A 20,110-nucleotide genomic window follows, 5' to 3' on the forward strand; every position below is an offset into this window, starting at 1 on the left:
CCCCTCACTCCCAGACAGAGACAGTAATTCAGTGCGGACACTGCACGAACCAGCCCCTCACTCCCAGACAGAGACAGTAATTCAGTGTGGACACTGCACGAACCAGCCCCTCACTCCCAGACAGAGACAGTAATTCAGTGTGGACACTGCACGAACCAGCCCCTCACTCCCAGACAGAGACAGTAATTCAGTGCGGACACTGCACGAACCAGCCCCTCACTCCCAGACAGAGACAGTAATTCAGTGCGGACACTGCACGAACCAGCCCCTCACTCCCAGACAGAGACAGTAATTCAGTGTGGACACTGCACGAACCAGCCCCTCACTCCCAGACAGAGACAGTAATTCAGTGTGGACACTGCACGAACCAGCCCTCACTCCCAGACAGAGACAGTAATTCAGTGTGGACACTGCACGAACCAGCTCCTCACTCCCAGACAGAGACAGTAATTCAGTGTGGACACTGCACGAACCAGCCCCTCACTCCCAGACAGAGACAGTAATTCAGTGCGGACACTGCACGAACCAGCTCCTCACTCCCAGACAGAGACAGTAATTCAGTGTGAACACTGCACGAACCAGCCCCTCACTCCCAGACAGAGACAGTAATTCAGTGTGGACACTGCACGAACCAGCCCCTCACTCCAGACAGAGACAGGCAATTCAGTGTGAACACTGCACGAACCAGCCCCTCACTCCCAGACAGAGACAGTAATTCAGTGCGGACACTGCACGAACCAGCCCCTCACTCCCAGACAGAGACAGTAATTCAGTGCGGACACTGCACGAACCAGCCCCTCACTCCCAGACAGAGACAGTAATTCAGTGCGGACACTGCATGAACCAGCCCCTCACTCCCAGACAGAGACAGTAATTCAGTGCGGACACTGCATGAACCAGCCCCTCACTCCCAGACAGAGACAGTAATTCAGTGCGGACACTGCATGAACCAGCCCCTCACTCCCAGACAGAGACAGTAATTCAGTGCGGACACTGCACGAACCAGCCCCTCACTCCCAGACAGAGACGGTAATTCAGTGTGGACACTGCACGAACCAGCCCCTCACTCCCAGACAGAGACAGTAATTCAGTGTGGACACTGCACGAACCAGCCCCTCACTCCCAGACAGAGACAGTAATTCAGTGTGGACACTGCACGAACCAGCCCCTCACTCCCAGACAGAGACAGTAATTCAGTGCGGACACTGCACGAACCAGCCCCTCACTCCCAGACAGAGACAGTAATTCAGTGTGGACACTGCACGAACCAGCCCCTCACTCCCAGACAGAGACAGTAATTCAGTGTGGACGCTGCACGAACCAGCCCCTCACTCCCAGACAGAGACAGTAATTCAGTGCGGACACTGCACGAACCAGCCCCTCACTCCCAGACAGAGACAGTAATTCAGTGTGGACACTGCACGAACCAGCCCCTCACTCCCAGACAGAGACAGTAATTCAGTGCGGACACTGCACGAACCAGCCCCTCACTCCCAGACAGAGACAGTAATTCAGTGTGAACACTGCACGAACCAGCCCCTCACTCCCAGACAGAGACAGTAATTCAGTGTGGACACTGCACGAACCAGCCCCTCACTCCCAGACAGAGACAGTAATTCAGTGTGGACACTGCACGAACCAGCCCCTCACTCCCAGACAGAGACAGTAATTCAGTGTGGACACTGCACGAACCAGCCCCTCACTCCCAGACAGAGACGGTAATTCAGTGTGGACACTGCACGAACCAGCCCCTCACTCCCAGACAGAGACAGTAATTCAGTGCGGACACTGCACGAACCAGCCCCTCACTCCCAGACAGAGACAGTAATTCAGTGCGGACACTGCACGAACCAGCCCCTCACTCCCAGACAGAGACGGTAATTCAGTGCGGACACTGCACGAACCAGCCCCTCACTCCCAGACAGAGACAGTAATTCAGTGTGGACACTGCACGAACCAGCCCCTCACTCCCAGACAGAGACAGTAATTCAGTGTGGACACTGCACGAACCAGCCCCTCACTCCCAGACAGAGACAGTAATTCAGTGTGGACACTGCACGAACCAGCCCCTCACTCCCAGACAGAGACAGTAATTCAGTGTGGACACTGCACGAACCAGCCCCTCACTCCCAGACAGAGACAGTAATTCAGTGTGGACACTGCACGAACCAGCCCCTCACTCCCAGACAGAGACAGTAATTCAGTGTGGACACTGCACGAACCAGCCCCTCACTCCCAGACAGAGACAGTAATTCAGTGTGGACACTGCACGAACCAGCCCCTCACTCCCAGACAGAGACAGTAATTCAGTGTGGACACTGCACGAACCAGCCCCTCACTCCCAGACAGAGACAGTAATTCAGTGCGGACACTGCACGAACCAGCCCCTCACTCCCAGACAGAGACAGTAATTCAGTGCGGACACTGCACGAACCAGCCCCTCACTCCCAGACAGAGACGGTAATTCAGTGCGGACACTGCACGAACCAGCCCCTCACTCCCAGACAGAGACAGTAATTCAGTGTGGACACTGCACGAACCAGCCCCTCACTCCCAGACAGAGACAGTAATTCAGTGTGGACACTGCACGAACCAGCCCCTCACTCCCAGACAGAGACAGTAATTCAGTGTGGACACTGCACGAACCAGCCCCTCACTCCCAGACAGAGACAGTAATTCAGTGTGGACACTGCACGAACCAGCCCCTCACTCCCAGACAGAGACAGTAATTCAGTGCGGACACTGCACGAACCAGCCCCTCACTCCCAGACAGAGACAGTAATTCAGTGTGAACACTGCACGAACCAGCCCCTCACTCCCAGACAGAGACAGTAATTCAGTGTGGACACTGCACGAACCAGCCCCTCACTCCCAGACAGAGACAGTAATTCAGTGTGGACACTGCACGAACCAGCCCCTCACTCCCAGACAGAGACGGTAATTCAGTGCGGACACTGCACGAACCAGCCCCTCACTCCCAGACAGAGACAGTAATTCAGTGTGGACACTGCACGAACCAGCCCCTCACTCCCAGACAGAGACAGTAATTCAGTGTGGACACTGCACGAACCAGCCCCTCACTCCCAGACAGAGACAGTAATTCAGTGTGGACACTGCACGAACCAGCCCCTCACTCCCAGACAGAGACAGTAATTCAGTGTGGACACTGCACGAACCCGCCCCTCACTCCCAGACAGAGACAGTAATTCAGTGTGAACACTGCACGAACCAGCCCCTCACTCCCAGACAGAGACAGTAATTCAGTGTGGACACTGCACGAACCAGCCCCTCACTCCCAGACAGAGACAGTAATTCAGTGTGGACACTGCACGAACCAGCCCCTCACTCCCAGACAGAGACAGTAATTCAGTGTGGACACTGCACGAACCAGCCCCTCACTCCCAGACAGAGACAGTAATTCAGTGTGGACACTGCACGAACCAGCCCCTCACTCCCAGACAGAGACAGTAATTCAGTGTGGACACTGCACGAACCAGCCCCTCACTCCCAGACAGAGACAGTAATTCAGTGCGGACACTGCACGAACCAGCCCCTCACTCCCAGACAGAGACAGTAATTCAGTGTGAACACTGCACGAACCAGCCCCTCACTCCCAGACAGAGACAGTAATTCAGTGTGAACACTGCACGAACCAGCTCCTCACTCCCAGACAGAGACGGTAATTCAGTGTGGACACTGCACGAACCAGCCCCTCACTCCCAGACAGAGACAGTAATTCAGTGTGGACACTGCACGAACCAGCCCCTCACTCCCAGACAGAGACGGTAATTCAGTGCGGACACTGCACGAACCAGCCCCTCACTCCCAGACAGAGACAGTAATTCAGTGTGGACACTGCACGAACCAGCCCCTCACTCCCAGACAGAGACAGTAATTCAGTGTGGACACTGCACGAACCAGCCCCTCACTCCCAGACAGAGACAGTAATTCAGTGTGGACACTGCACGAACCAGCCCCTCACTCCCAGACAGAGACAGTAATTCAGTGTGGACACTGCACGAACCAGCCCTCACTCCCAGACAGAGACGGTAATTCAGTGCGGACACTGCACGAACCAGCCCCTCACTCCCAGACAGAGACAGTAATTCAGTGTGGACACTGCACGAACCAGCTCCTCACTCCCAGACAGAGACAGTAATTCAGTGCGGACACTGCACGAACCAGCCCCTCACTCCCAGACAGAGACAGTAATTCAGTGTGGACACTGCACGAACCAGCCCCTCACTCCCAGACAGAGACAGTAATTCAGTGTGGACACTGCACGAACCCGCCCCTCACTCCCAGACAGAGACAGTAATTCAGTGTGACACTGCACGAACCAGCCCCTCACTCCCAGACAGAGACAGTAATTCAGTGTGGACACTGCACGAACCAGCCCCTCACTCCCAGACAGAGACAGTAATTCAGTGTGGACACTGCACGAACCAGCCCCTCACTCCCAGACAGAGACAGTAATTCAGTGTGGACACTGCACGAACCAGCCCCTCACTCCCAGACAGAGACAGTAATTCAGTGCGGACACTGCACGAACCAGCCCCTCACTCCCAGACAGAGACAGTAATTCAGTGTGGACACTGCACGAACCAGCCCCTCACTCCCAGACAGAGACAGTAATTCAGTGTGGACACTGCACGAACCAGCCCCTCACTCCCAGACAGAGACAGTAATTCAGTGTGGACACTGCACGAACCCGCCCCTCACTCCCAGACAGAGACAGTAATTCAGTGTGGACACTGCACGAACCAGCCCCTCACTCCCAGACAGAGACAGTAATTCAGTGTGAACACTGCACGAACCAGCTCCTCACTCCCAGACAGAGACAGTAATTCAGTGTGGACACTGCACGAACCAGCCCCTCACTCCCAGACAGAGACAGTAATTCAGTGTGGACACTGCACGAACCAGCCCCTCACTCCCAGACAGAGACAGTAATTCAGTGTGGACACTGCACGAACCAGCCCCTCACTCCCAGACAGAGACAGTAATTCAGTGTGGACACTGCACGAACCAGCCCCTCACTCCAGACAGAGACGGTAATTCAGTGTGAACACTGCACGAACCAGCCCCTCACTCCCAGACAGAGACAGTAATTCAGTGTGAACACTGCACGAACCAGCCCCTCACTCCCAGACAGAGACAGTAATTCAGTGTGACACTGCACGAACCAGCCCCTCACTCCCAGACAGAGACAGTAATTCAGTGTGGACACTGCACGAACCAGCTCCTCACTCCCAGACAGAGACAGTAATTCAGTGTGGACACTGCACGAACCAGCCCCTCACTCCCAGACAGAGACAGTAATTCAGTGTGGACACTGCACGAACCAGCCCCTCACTCCCAGACAGAGACAGTAATTCAGTGTGGACACTGCACGAACCAGCCCCTCACTCCCAGACAGAGACAGTAATTCAGTGTGGACACTGCACGAACCAGCCCCTCACTCCCAGACAGAGACAGTAATTCAGTGCGGACACTGCACGAACCCGCCCCTCACTCCCAGACAGAGACAGTAATTCAGTGTGGACACTGCACGAACCAGCCCCTCACTCCCAGACAGAGACAGTAATTCAGTGTGGACACTGCACGAACCAGCCCCTCACTCCCAGACAGAGACGGTAATTCAGTGCGGACACTGCACGAACCAGCCCCTCACTCCCAGACAGAGACAGTAATTCAGTGTGGACACTGCACGAACCAGCTCCTCACTCCCAGACAGAGACAGTAATTCAGTGTGGACACTGCACGAACCAGCCCCTCACTCCCAGACAGAGACAGTAATTCAGTGCGGACACTGCACGAACCCGCCCCTCACTCCCAGACAGAGACAGTAATTCAGTGTGGACACTGCACGAACCAGCCCCTCACTCCCAGACAGAGACGGTAATTCAGTGTGGACACTGCACGAACCAGCCCCTCACTCCCAGACAGAGACAGTAATTCAGTGTGGACACTGCACGAACCAGCCCCTCACTCCCAGACAGAGACAGTAATTCAGTGTGGACACTGCACGAACCAGCCCCTCACTCCCAGACAGAGACAGTAATTCAGTGTGGACACTGCACGAACCAGCCCCTCACTCCCAGACAGAGACGGTAATTCAGTGTGAACACTGCACGAACCAGCCCCTCACTCCCAGACAGAGACAGTAATTCAGTGTGGACACTGCACGAACCAGCCCCTCACTCCCAGACAGAGACAGTAATTCAGTGTGGACACTGCACGAACCAGCCCCTCACTCCCAGACAGAGACAGTAATTCAGTGTGGACACTGCACGAACCAGCCCCTCACTCCCAGACAGAGACAGTAATTCAGTGTGGACACTGCACGAACCAGCTCCTCACTCCCAGACAGAGACAGTAATTCAGTGTGGACACTGCACGAACCAGCCCCTCACTCCCAGACAGAGACAGTAATTCAGTGTGGACACTGCACGAACCCGCCCCTCACTCCCAGACAGAGACAGTAATTCAGTGTGGACACTGCACGAACCAGCTCCTCACTCCCAGACAGAGACAGTAATTCAGTGTGGACACTGCACGAACCAGCCCCTCACTCCCAGACAGAGACGGTAATTCAGTGTGGACACTGCACGAACCAGCCCCTCACTCCCAGACAGAGACGGTAATTCAGTGCGGACACTGCACGAACCAGCCCCTCACTCCCAGACAGAGACAGTAATTCAGTGTGGACACTGCACGAACCAGCCCCTCACTCCCAGACAGAGACAGTAATTCAGTGCGGACACTGCACGAACCAGCCCCTCACTCCCAGACAGAGACAGTAATTCAGTGTGGACACTGCACGAACCCGCCCCTCACTCCCAGACAGAGACAGTAATTCAGTGCGGACACTGCACGAACCAGCCCCTCACTCCCAGACAGAGACAGTAATTCAGTGTGGACACTGCACGAACCAGCTCCTCACTCCCAGACAGAGACAGTAATTCAGTGTGGACACTGCACGAACCAGCCCCTCACTCCCAGACAGAGACGGTAATTCAGTGTGAACACTGCACGAACCAGCCCCTCACTCCCAGACAGAGACAGTAATTCAGTGTGGACACTGCACGAACCAGCCCCTCACTCCCAGACAGAGACAGTAATTCAGTGCGGACACTGCACGAACCAGCCCCTCACTCCCAGACAGAGACAGTAATTCAGTGTGGACACTGCACGAACCAGCCCCTCACTCCCAGACAGAGACAGTAATTCAGTGTGGACACTGCACGAACCAGCCCCTCACTCCCAGACAGAGACGGTAATTCAGTGTGGACACTGCACGAACCAGCTCCTCACTCCCAGACAGAGACAGTAATTCAGTGTGGACACTGCACGAACCAGCCCCTCACTCCCAGACAGAGACAGTAATTCAGTGTGGACACTGCACGAACCAGCCCCTCACTCCCAGACAGAGACAGTAATTCAGTGTGAACACTGCACGAACCAGCCCCTCACTCCCAGACAGAGACGGTAATTCAGTGTGGACACTGCACGAACCAGCTCCTCACTCCCAGACAGAGACAGTAATTCAGTGTGGACACTGCACGAACCAGCCCCTCACTCCCAGACAGAGACAGTAATTCAGTGTGGACACTGCACGAACCAGCCCCTCACTCCCAGACAGAGACAGTAATTCAGTGTGAACACTGCACGAACCAGCCCCTCACTCCCAGACAGAGACGGTAATTCAGTGTGGACACTGCACGAACCAGCTCCTCACTCCCAGACAGAGACAGTAATTCAGTGTGGACACTGCACGAACCAGCCCCTCACTCCCAGACAGAGACAGTAATTCAGTGTGAACACTGCACGAACCAGCTCCTCACTCCCAGACAGAGACAGTAATTCAGTGCGGACACTGCACGAACCAGCCCCTCACTCCCAGACAGAGACAGTAATTCAGTGTGAACACTGCACGAACCAGCCCCTCACTCCCAGACAGAGACAGTAATTCAGTGTGAACACTGCACGAACCAGCCCCTCACTCCCAGACAGAGACAGTAATTCAGTGTGGACACTGCACGAACCAGCCCCTCACTCCCAGACAGAGACAGTAATTCAGTGTGGACACTGCACGAACCAGCCCCTCACTCCCAGACAGAGACAGTAATTCAGTGTGGACACTGCACGAACCCGCCCCTCACTCCCAGACAGAGACAGTAATTCAGTGTGGACACTGCACGAACCAGCCCCTCACTCCCAGACAGAGACAGTAATTCAGTGTGGACACTGCACGAACCAGCCCCTCACTCCCAGACAGGCCTCCAGAATTCAGTGCGGACACTGCACGAACCAGCCCCTCACTCCCAGACAGAGACAGTAATTCAGTGCGGACACTGCACGAACCCGCCCCTCACTCCCAGACAGAGACAGTAATTCAGTGTGGACACTGCACGAACCAGCCCCTCACTCCCAGACAGAGACAGTAATTCAGTGTGGACACTGCACGAACCAGCCCCTCACTCCCAGACAGAGACAGTAATTCAGTGTGGACACTGCACGAACCAGCCCCTCACTCCCAGACAGAGACAGTAATTCAGTGTGGACACTGCACGAACCAGCCCCTCACTCCCAGACAGAGACAGTAATTCAGTGTGGACACTGCACGAACCAGCCCCTCACTCCCAGACAGAGACAGTAATTCAGTGTGGACACTGCACGAACCAGCCCCTCACTCCCAGACAGAGACAGTAATTCAGTGTGGACACTGCACGAACCAGCCCCTCACTCCCAGACAGAGACAGTAATTCAGTGTGGACACTGCACGAACCAGCCCCTCACTCCCAGACAGAGACAGTAATTCAGTGTGGACACTGCACGAACCAGCCCCTCACTCCCAGACAGAGACAGTAATTCAGTGTGGACACTGCACGAACCAGCCCCTCACTCCCAGACAGAGACAGTAATTCAGTGTGGACACTGCACGAACCAGCCCCTCACTCCCAGACAGAGACAGTAATTCAGTGTGGACACTGCACGAACCAGCCCCTCACTCCCAGACAGAGACAGTAATTCAGTGTGGACACTGCACGAACCAGCCCCTCACTCCCAGACAGAGACAGTAATTCAGTGTGGACACTGCACGAACCAGCCCCTCACTCCCAGACAGAGACAGTAATTCAGTGTGGACACTGCACGAACCAGCCCCTCACTCCCAGACAGAGACAGTAATTCAGTGTGGACACTGCACGAACCAGCCCCTCACTCCCAGACAGAGACAGTAATTCAGTGTGGACACTGCACGAACCAGCCCCTCACTCCCAGACAGAGACAGTAATTCAGTGTGGACACTGCACGAACCAGCCCCTCACTCCCAGACAGAGACAGTAATTCAGTGTGGACACTGCACGAACCAGCCCCTCACTCCAGACAGAGACAGTAATTCAGTGTGGACACTGCACGAACCAGCCCTCACTCCCAGACAGAGACAGTATTCAGTGGGACACGTGGACCAGACCCCCTCACTCCCAGACAGAGACAGTAATTCAGTGTGGACACTGCACGAACCAGCCCCTCACTCCCAGACAGAGACAGTAATTCAGTGTGGACACTGCACGAACCAGCCCCTCACTCCCAGACAGAGACAGTAATTCAGTGTGGGACACTGCACGAACCAGCCCCTCACTCCCAGACAGAGACGGTAATTCAGTGTGGGACACTGCACGAACCAGCCCCTCACTCCCAGACAGAGACAGTAATTCAGTGCGGACACTGCACGAACCAGCCCCTCACTCCCAGACAGAGACAGTAATTCAGTGTGAACACTGCACGAACCAGCCCCTCACTCCCAGACAGAGACAGTAATTCAGTGTGGGACACTGCACGAACCAGCCCCTCACTCCCAGACAGAGATGGCAATTCAGTGCGGACACTGCACGAACCAGCCCCTCACTCCCAGACAGAGACGGCAATTCAGTGTGGATGCTGCACAAAATTCACTATTAACCAAATACTAACAATCGAATATTGACTGGCAAGTGTAATGTAGGTAGTTTCCAGTTGTTGAATCACCACCTAAATGTGACAGACAGATCGCCACGCAACAACCCTTTCAAAGTGTATTGATAAAACCCAGGTCAGTCCAGCTGATCTGCGCTTACCCAGTAGTGTTTTCTGACGTGTACGTTGTGTAAACATTGCCTGTACTTTGCAGATTCTCAGTGTTAGCTTTGCTCAGTTAGTAGCACTCTCAACTGGGATGTGGGTTCAAGCCCCACTCCAGGACTTGAGCATATAACCTAGGCTGACACTTCAGTGCTGTACTGAGCGAGTGCTGCACTGTCTGAGGTGCTGCCCTTCAGTTGAGCTGGTGGTGAGCAGTATTGAAAGAACATAAGAAATAGGAGCAGGAGTCGGCCATTCGGCCCCTCGAGCCTGGTCCGCCATTCAACAAGATCATGGCTGATCTTCTACCTCAGCTCCACCTTCCCGCACTATCCCCATATCCCTTCATTCCCTTTGTTCCCAAAATCTATCGACCTCTGGCTTGAATATACTCAACGACTCAGCATCCACAGCTCTCCGGGGTAGAGAATTCCAAAGATTCACAACCCTTTGAGTGAAGAAATTCCTCCTCATCTCAAACTCCACGGGAAAAGTGATCCAGCCGTGGCTAACTAAAGAGGTTAAGGATAGCATTAGATTGAAAGAAGAAGCTTATAATGTTGCAAAGAATAATAGTAAGCCTGAGGATTGGGAGAGTTTCAGAAACCAGCAAAGGATGACCAAAAAATTGATTAAAAAGGGAAAAAATAGAATGAGAGAAAACTAGCAAGAAATATAAAAGCAGATTGTAAGAGCTTCTACAAGTATGTAAAAAGGAAGAGAGTAGCAAAAGTAAACGTTGGTCCCTTAGAGGCTGAGACAGGAGAAATTATTATGGGGAATAAGGAAATGGCAGAAACGTTAAACAAATATTTTGTATCTGTCTTCACAGTAGAAAACAGAAAAAGCATACCAAAAATGGTGGGGAACCAAGGGTCTAATGAAGGTGAGGAACTTAACATAATTAATATAAGTAGAGAAAAAGTACTAGAGAAACTAATGGGACTAAAAGCTGACAAATCCCCTGGACATGACGGCCTACATCCTAGGGTTCTAAAAGAGGTGGCTGAAGAGATAGTGGATGCATTGGTTTTGATCTTCCAAAATTCCCTAGATTCTGGAATGGTCCCAGAGGATTGGAAGGTCGCAAATGTAACACCGCTATTCAAGAAAAGAGGGAGAGAGAAAACGGAACTACAGGCCAGTTAGCCTGACATCAGTCATTGGGAAAATGCTGGAATCCATTGTTAAGGAAGTGGTATCAGGACACTTAGAAAATCATAACATGATTAGGCAGAGTCAACATGGTTTTATGAAAGGGAAATCGTGTTTGAGAAATTTATTAGAGTTTTTTGAGGATGTAACTAGCAGGGTAGATAAAGGGCAACCAGTGGATATAGTATATTTAGATTTCCAAAAGGCATTCGATAAGGTGCCACATAAAAGATTATTACACAAGATTAGGGCTCATGGGGTTAGAGGTAATATAGTAGCATGGATAGAGGATTGGTTAACAGACAGAAAACAGAGAGCAGGGATAAACGGATCTTTTTCAGGTTGGCAGGCTGTAACTAGTGGGGTGCCGCAAGGATCAGTGTTGGGGCCTCAGCTATTTACAATCTATATTAATGACCTAGATGAAGGGACCGAGTGCAATGTATCCAAGTTTGCTGATGATACAAAGCTCGGTGGGACAGTAAGCTGTGAGGAGAACACAGAGTCTGCAAAAGGATATAGATAGGGATGGGCAATAAATGCTGGCCTTGCCAGCGACGCCCACATCCCATAAGTGAATTTAAAAAAATGATAGACTAAGTGAGTGGGCAGTAAGGTGGCAGATGGAGAATAATGTAGGGAAATGTGAGGTTATTCACTTTGGTAGGAAGAATAGAAAAACAGAATCATTTTTAAATGGTGAGAAACTTTCAAATGTTGGTGTTCAGAGAGATTTGGGTGTCCTCGTGCAAGAAACACAGAAAGCTAGCATGCAGGTACAGCAAGCAATAAGGAAGGCAAATAGTATGTTGGCCTTTATTGCAAGGGGGTTGCAGTATAAGAGTGAGGAAGTCTTGCTACAATTGTACAGGGCCTTGGTGAGACCACACCTGGAGTACTGGGCACAGTTTTGGTCTCCTTATCTAAGGAAGGATATACTTGCCTTGGAGGCGGTGCAACGAAGGTTCACTCGATTGATTCCTAGGATGAGGGAGCTGTCCTATGAGGAGAGATTGTGTAGAATGGGCCGATACTCTCTGGAGTTTAGAAGAATGAGGGGTGATCTCATTGAAACATACAGGATTCTGAGGGGGATTGACAGGGTAGATGCTGAGTGGTTGTTTCCCCTGGCTGGAGTGTCTAGAACTAGGGGGCATAATACCCCATAGGATAAGGGGTCGGCTATTTAAGACTGAAATGAGGAATTTCTTCACTCAGAGGGTTGTGAATCTTTGGAATTCTCTGCCCCAGAGGGCTGTGAATGCTGAGTCTTTGAGAATATTCAAGGCTGAGATCGATAGATTTTTGGATTCTAGGGGAATCAAGGGATATGGAGATCGGGAGGGAAAGTGGAGTTGAGGTCGATGATCAGCCGTGATCTTATTGAATGGTGGAGCAGGCTCGAGGGGCCGAATGGTCGACTCCTGCTCTTATTTCTTATGTTCTCAGTCATAAATGGCCAACCCCTTATCCTGAGACTGTGACCCCGTGTTCTAGACTCCCCAGCCAGGGGAAACATTTTCTCAGCATCTACCCTGTCAAGCCCCTTAAGAGTTTTATATTGTTTCAATCAGATCAGCTCTCATTATTCTAAACTCTAGGGAATATAGGCCTAGTCTACTCAATCTCTCCTCATAGGGCAATCCCCTCATCACAGGAACCAGTCTAGTGAACCTTCGTTGCACTCCCCCTAAGGCAAGCTTGTCTTTCCTTAGGTAAGGAAACCAGAACTGTACACAGTGCTCTGGGTGTGGCCTCACCAATGCCCTGTATAATTGTAGTAAGACTTCTTTACTCTTGTAATCTAATCCCTTTGTAACAAAAGCTAACATACCATTTACTTTCCTAATTGCTTGCTGTACCTGCATGTTAACTTTCTGTGATTCATTTACAAGGACACCCAGGTCGCTCTGAATGTAAACATTTCCCAGTCTCTCACCATTCAAAAAATATTCTGCTTTTTTGTTTTTCCTACCAAAGTGGATAACTTCACACTTCCCCACATTGTATTCCATTTGCCATGTTCTTGCCCACTCAGTCAATCTGTCTATATCTCTCTGCAGCCTCTTTGCATCCTCCTCACAGCTTACTTTCCCACCTAACTTTGCATCATCAGCAAATTTGGATACGTTACACTCAGTCCCTTCATCTAAGTCATTAATATAGATTGTGAATAGCTGAGGCCCAAGCACTGATCCTTACAGTACCCCACTAGTTACAGCCTGCCAACCTGAAAAAGTCCTGTTTATTCCTACTCTGTTTTCTGTCCATTAAACAATCCTCAATCCATGCTAATATATTACCCCCAATACCATGAGTCCTAATTTTGTGTAATAACCTCTTGTGTGTTACCTTATCGAATGCTTTTTGAAAATCCAAATACACTGGTTCTCCCTTATCCATCCAACTAGTTACATCTTCAAAAAACTCCTAACAGATTTGACAAACACGATTTCCCTTTCATAAAACCATGTTGATTCTGCCTAATCATATTATGATTTTCTAAGTGTCCTGTTACCACTTCCCTAATAATAGATTCTAGCATTTTGCCTACTACTGATGTCAGGCTAACTGGCCTATAGTTCCCCGTTTTTTCTCTTCCTCCTTTCTTGAATAGCAGGGTTATGTTTGCTACCTTCCAATCCACGGGAACCGTTCTAGAATCTAGGGAATTCTGGAAGATTAATCCCAGTGCATCCACTATCTCTGCAGCCACCTCTTTTAAAGCCCTAGGATGCAGGTTGTCAGGTCCAGGGGATTTGTCGCCACTTAGTCCCATTTATTTATCCAGTACTGTGTCTTTACTTATACTGATTTCTTTAAGTTTCTCATTCTCTCTGGACCCTTGTTTCCCATTATTTCTGGAATGTTTTTTGTGCCTTCTACCGAAGACAGATACAAAGTACTTGTTTAATGTCTCTGCCATTTCCTTATTGCCCATTATAATTTCCTCTGCCTCTAACGGGCCCACGTTTACTTTCACTAATCTCTTCCTATTTACAAACCTATAGAAATGTTTACAATCTGTTTTTATGTCTCTTGCTAATTTACTCACATATTCTTTTTTCTCTCTTCCTTTGATCTAATACTATCTTTAACTCATTTTGTTAACTTCTTTTGTTAGCCACAGTTGGACTACTTTTCCCATGGGGTTTTTGTGCCTTAAAGGAATGTATATTTGTTGTAAATTATGTATTACTTCTTTAAATACTAGCCATTGCTTGTCTACCGTCATACCTTTTAATGTCGGTTCCCAATCTACCTTAGCAAACTCGCCCCTCATACTTACGTAGTTTGCTTTGTTTAGATTGAAGACCCTAGTTTCGGAATTAACTAAATCACTTTCAAACTCAATATAAAATTCATATTATTCATATATATATCACTCTTCCCTAAAGGCCCCTTTACTACAAGGTTATTAATTAACCCTTTCTCATTGCACAATACTAGATCTAAAATAGCCTGTTCCCTAGTTGGTTCCTCAACACACTGATCTAGAAAACTATCTTGTATACATTCCATGAACTCGTCCTCCACACTATTACTGTAAATTTGGTTTGCCCAGTTACCCTTGTTACATGATCCTCTAATTTCCTGATTTATACTCTGCCCTACATTACAACTACTGTTTGGGGGCCTATAAACAACTCCCACCAATGTTTTCTGCCCCTTGCTGTTTCTTAGCTCCACCCAGACTGATTCTACTTCTTGATTTTCCGAGCCAAGATCCTTTCTCTCTACTGTCTTTATCCCATTGTTTATTATCAGGACTATCTCTCCTCCTTTTCCATTTTGCCTATATCCTGGAATATTTAGTTCCCAACCTTGGTCACTTTGCAACCACGTCTCCGTAATGGCTATTAGATCAAACCTATTCACTTCGATCTGCGCTATTAATTCATCTATTTTGTTGCAAATGTTCGTGCATTCAGATATAGTGCCTTTAGCTGTGACTTTTTTCTATTTTTCCCTGATGTCACCTTAGTCACTGATGTCTTATTACCTTTGTTTTGGGAGTCTCGTATCGGGCATGCGCATGCCCAATATGAGACTCCCAAAACAAGCGCTCTACTCGGAGCTCCGACACGGCAAGAGAGCCCCAGGTGGACAGAGGAAACGCTTCAAGGACACCCTCAAAGCCTCCTTGAAAAAGTGCAACATCCCCACCGACACCTGGGAATCCCTGGCCCCAAGAACGCACAAAGTGGAGAAGCATCCGGGAAGGCGCCGAACACCTCGAGTCTCTTTGCCGGGAGCAAGCGCAAGGAGCGCACGTCAACCCAAGCACCCCACCCACCCGCCCCTTCAACCACCGTCTGCCCCACCTGTGACAGAGACTGTAGGTCCCGCATTGGACTCATCAGTCACCTGAGAACTCATTTTTAATGTGGAAGCAAGTCATCCTCGGTTCCGAGGGACTGCCTAAGAGAAAGAAGATTACCTTTGACACTATTGTGAAAGAAAGGGTGTAAGGACAATTCTAGTAACTACAGGCCGGTCAGTTTAACATCAATGGTGGGTAAAGTTTTAGAAACAATAATCAAAGAAAAAATTAACAGGCACTTGGAGAGGTTTAAGCTAATTAAGGAGAGCCAACACGGATTTGTATAAGGCAGATCGTGTTTGACTAAACTAATTGAATTTTTTGATGAAGTAACAGGGAGCATTGATGAAGGGAATGCAATGGATGTTGTCTACATGGATTTTAGGAAGGCATCTGACAAAGTACCACATAGAAGGCTGGTTAACAAAATTGAGGCTCATGGAATAGGTGGGTCAGTGGCAGCTTGGATAAGGAATTGGCTTAAGGACAGAAAACAGCGAGTTGTGGTAAATGGCTGTTTTTCAAACTGGAGGATGGTAGACAGTGGTGTTCCCCAAGGGTCAGTGCTGGGGCCACTACTTTTTTTGATATATATAAATGACCTGGTTATTGGAATACAGAGTAGAATTTCTAAATTTGCCAATGACACCAAACTTGGGGGTGTGGCAAACAGTGAGGATGATACCAATCGACTGCAACAGGACATAGAAAGGCTAGCAGAATGGGCAGACAAGTGGCAGATGGAATTTAATACAGAGAAGTGTGAGGTGATGCATTTTGGCAGAAGGAACAGGGAGAGGCAATATACACTTAATGGCACAGTTTTAAAGAGCGTGCAGGGACAGAGGGACCTGGGAGTTAATGTGCATAGGTCCCTGAAGGTGGCAGGACATATTGAGAGAATGGTTAGCAAAGCATATGGGATCTTGGGCTTCATAAATAGAGGTATTGAGTACAAAAGTAGAGAAGTTATGCTGAACCTTTATAAAGCGCTGGTTAGGCCACAACTGGAGTATTGCATCCAGTTCTGGTCACCACACTTTAGGAAGGATGTGAAGGCCCTTGAGAGGGTGCAGAGGAGATTTACCGGAATGGTTCCGGGGATGGGGGATCTTAGTTACAAGGGCAGGTTGGAGAAGCTGGATTTGTTTTCATTAGAGCAAAGGAGGTTGAGGGGTGATTTGATCGAGGTGTAAAAGATTATGACGGGTTTGGATAGGCTAGATGGGGAAAGGCTGTTCCCACTAGTTGATGGTACAAGGACTAGGAGACACAGATTTAAGGTTTTGGGCAAGAGATACGGGGGGGATGTGAGGAAAAACTTTTTTACGCAGCGAGTGTCGAGGACCTGGAACTCGCTGCCGATGGAAGTGGTGGAAGCGGAGACACTCAATGTTTTCAAGGGGAGACTGGATAGGCACTTGAGGGAAATAAACTTGCAGGGCTACGGGGATAGAGCGGGGGAATGGGACTGACTGGATCGCTCTACAGAGAGCCGGCACAGACTCGATGGGCCGAATGGCCTCCTTCTGTGCCGTTATGACTCTGACTATGACTCTCTCTGTCCCTTCCTGACCCACTCTGCTTATAGAGCCTTGCCATTTCTCTCGCCTATCACTGGTGCTTTGCTGGTGTAGTCTACTTGTTGTGTGGTTCAAATGGACTTAAACCATCCTTTACTCTGCACAAAAAAGCTGGGAGTTCTCCTGGTGTCCTGACTAACATTCCTCTCAATCCCACCAACTCTTAAGTTACCCAATTACAGAATTACATACAGAGTCTGCAGCGTGGTAACAGGCCATTCGGCCCAATTGGTCTATGCCAGTGTTTATACTCCACATGAGGCTCCTCCTACCCTAATTACCACTACCCACCCTGCCCCCGTATCCCTCTGTTCCCTGCCCCCGTATCTCTCTGTTCCCTGCCCCCGTATCTCTCTGTTCCCTGCCCCCGTATCCCTCTGTTCCCTGCCCCCGTATCCCTCTGTTCCCTGCCCCCGTATCCCTCTGTTCCCTGCCCCCGTATCTCGCTGTTCCCTGCCCCCGTATCCCTCTGTTCCCTGCCCCCGTATCCCTCTGTTCCCTGCCCCCGTATCCCTCTGTTCCCTGCCCCCGTATCCCTCTGTTCCCTGCCCCCGTATCCCTCTGTTCCCTGCCCCCGTATCCCTCTGTTCCCTGCCCCCGTATCCCTCTGTTCCCTGCCCCCGTATCTCTCTGTTCCCTGCCCCCGTATCCCTCTGTTCCCTGCCCCCGTATCCCTCTGTTCCCTGCCCCCGTATCTCTCTGTTCCCTGCCCCCGTATCCCTCTGTTCCCTGCCCCCGTATCCCTGTTCCCTGCCCCCGTATCCCTCTGTTCCCTGCCCCCGTATCCCTCTGTTCCCTGCCCCCGTATCCCTCTGTTCCCTGCCCCCGTATCCCTCTGTTCCCTGCCCCCGTATCTCTCTGTTCCCTGCCCCCGTATCCCTCTGTTCCCTGCCCCCGTATCCCTCTGTTCCCTGCCCCCGTATCTCTCTGTTCCCTTCTCCCTCATGTACAAAACCGTTTGATGGATCTTGCTGTGCAAAATCGCACGTTTGCACATTAAAGTAACTCGCTGCATGTGCTGCACTTTAAGACATTTCTGAAAGATGTGATGAGGTGATTTATAAATGCCACTTTGCTTTCTTTCTATTTCAGTATGTCCTAGAATAACACAGCACAGACGGAGGCCACTCGGCCCATCGTGCATGTGCCGGCTCTTTGAAAGAGTTCTCCTGTTGGGCCCACTCCGCTGCTCTTTCCCCGTAGCCCTGCAAATGTTTCCTTTTGAAGTATTTATGCAATTCATCCTTCCTTCTACCTGTGTTGTACAAACTGGAGGATGTGTGTGCTTCATCTGTGCTCAGATTCACATTAGCTAGGTTGTGATAAAGTTATCTCGTTTACCTCACTGGTTCTACCAACCAATAACACATTGCTTTGAACTCACTGGTCATCTCCTGGATATTTTGCCTCTCACTGACGGAGATGCGCTGTTCTTTCAGCTGTCGATCTATCGCCCTGAGCGCCCGCTTCAGCTGTGCGATCTGCTTCTCCAGCTCTTTGACCGTCTCCCCTTTCTGTCTGATAACTTTACTGTGGAACTGAGCACAAAGTGATTCACAAAGTCAGACAAGTATGGGTTTCTCCTGAAGTCACTTTCGCAAACTTAGTAGCCCTAGAAGCCAGTTGAGCATGTTTTTTTGTTGGGAAGTATGTATTCACTTTGGAATGGATGGGATTACTCATCTTGTGTGGATTGATGGCCATTACATAGTATTTACAGCACAGAAACAGGCCATTCGGCCCCTCAGGTCCATGCCGGTGTTTATGCTCCACACGAGCCTCCTCTCACCCTACTTTATCTCACACTATCAACGTAGCCTATTTCTCCCTCGTGTTTATCTAGCTTCCCCTTAAATGTATCTATTCTATTCGGCTCAACCACTCCCTGTGGTAGCGAGTTCCACATTCTCACCACCCTCTGGGTAAAGAAGTTTCTCCTGAATTCCCGGTTGGATTTATTAGTGACTCTCTTATATTGATGGCCCCTAGTTCTGGTCTCCCCCACAAGTGGAAACATCTTCTCTATGTCTACCCTATCAAACCCCTTCATCATTTTAAAGCCCTCGATCAGGTCACCCCCCAGCCTTCTGTTTTCTAGAGAAAAGAGCCCCCGCCTGTTCAGCCTTTCCTGACAGTTATAACCTCTCAGTTCTGGTATCGGCTTCGGGTGAAAGTGTTTCCTCATGTGACGAGGAAGATTGAGGAGCTGGTCAGAGGCCAGGGGGTCCGGTCCCTTTATGAGCTTGCTGTTTGTACCTCCATTGCTGCCCCTGGTGGTGTAGCCTTGGTTGAAGTTAATCTTCAGGCTGCTCAACCAGAGAGAACTTTAAGGTGGTTATGGAATCAGTGCCCCCACTCTGGAAACTGCCTTTGGTCTTGACTACCCACTAGAGATTGACAAGTAGATTTAATATAAAGATATTCAGTATCAATTACCTTCACCTGACCTTCGACTGAACGCTCCATTACCATGATGTGTGCGTTGATTCGAGCCTCATAATTAGTCTCTCTTAGATACTAGGAAAGAACAAGACATGCATCATTGGTCATAGAGAAGGAAAACACAGCGCATGCTGAGTATCCTCATCATTGATCACTGACGTCTCCTGTAGCAGCCAGGAGCACAGAGAGCCAGTAAGCAGATGGGAGTGTTACTCTCAGAGACAGAACGGTTACATATTCTCCCTTCCCTTCCCTTCCCTGTGTTGGACATTCTCCTGAAACAGCAGAGCTGAGAGAGGGCCTTGCGCCCAGACGCCCCATTGGGATTAGGCAGCTACTGCTCAGGAACTTTGGAAGTTCAAGTAGAGTTCTCCTGGACTCCTGACAGGTCAGACTTGAACTCCCAGTCCCCAGGCTCCCTGTCTGGTGATGCTCCCTGTCGGGCGAGTCTCCCCAGTCCCCGGGGTTCCCTGTCTGGTGA

General features: G+C 50.1%; 1 protein-coding gene across 1 annotated transcript in view; it reads right to left on the bottom strand.

Annotated features, from left to right (window-relative positions):
• Positions 1–20,110, bottom strand: part of cfap43 (cilia and flagella associated protein 43) — a 261,004-nt gene that overhangs the window by 5,830 nt on the left and 235,064 nt on the right. Inside the window, exons 36-37 of the mRNA XM_085996108.1 lie at positions 19,624–19,704; positions 18,572–18,725 (exon numbers count right to left, since the gene is read on the bottom strand). Coding sequence (XP_085852234.1) covers positions 18,572–18,725; positions 19,624–19,704 — 235 coding nt within the window. The remainder of the gene's footprint in view (positions 1–18,571; positions 18,726–19,623; positions 19,705–20,110) is intronic.

This window comes from Somniosus microcephalus, chromosome 8 (genome assembly GCF_052327205.1).
Source record: "Somniosus microcephalus isolate GS21.2 chromosome 8, FLI_Smic_1.0, whole genome shotgun sequence".
Taxonomy (NCBI): Eukaryota; Metazoa; Chordata; class Chondrichthyes; order Squaliformes; family Somniosidae; genus Somniosus; species Somniosus microcephalus.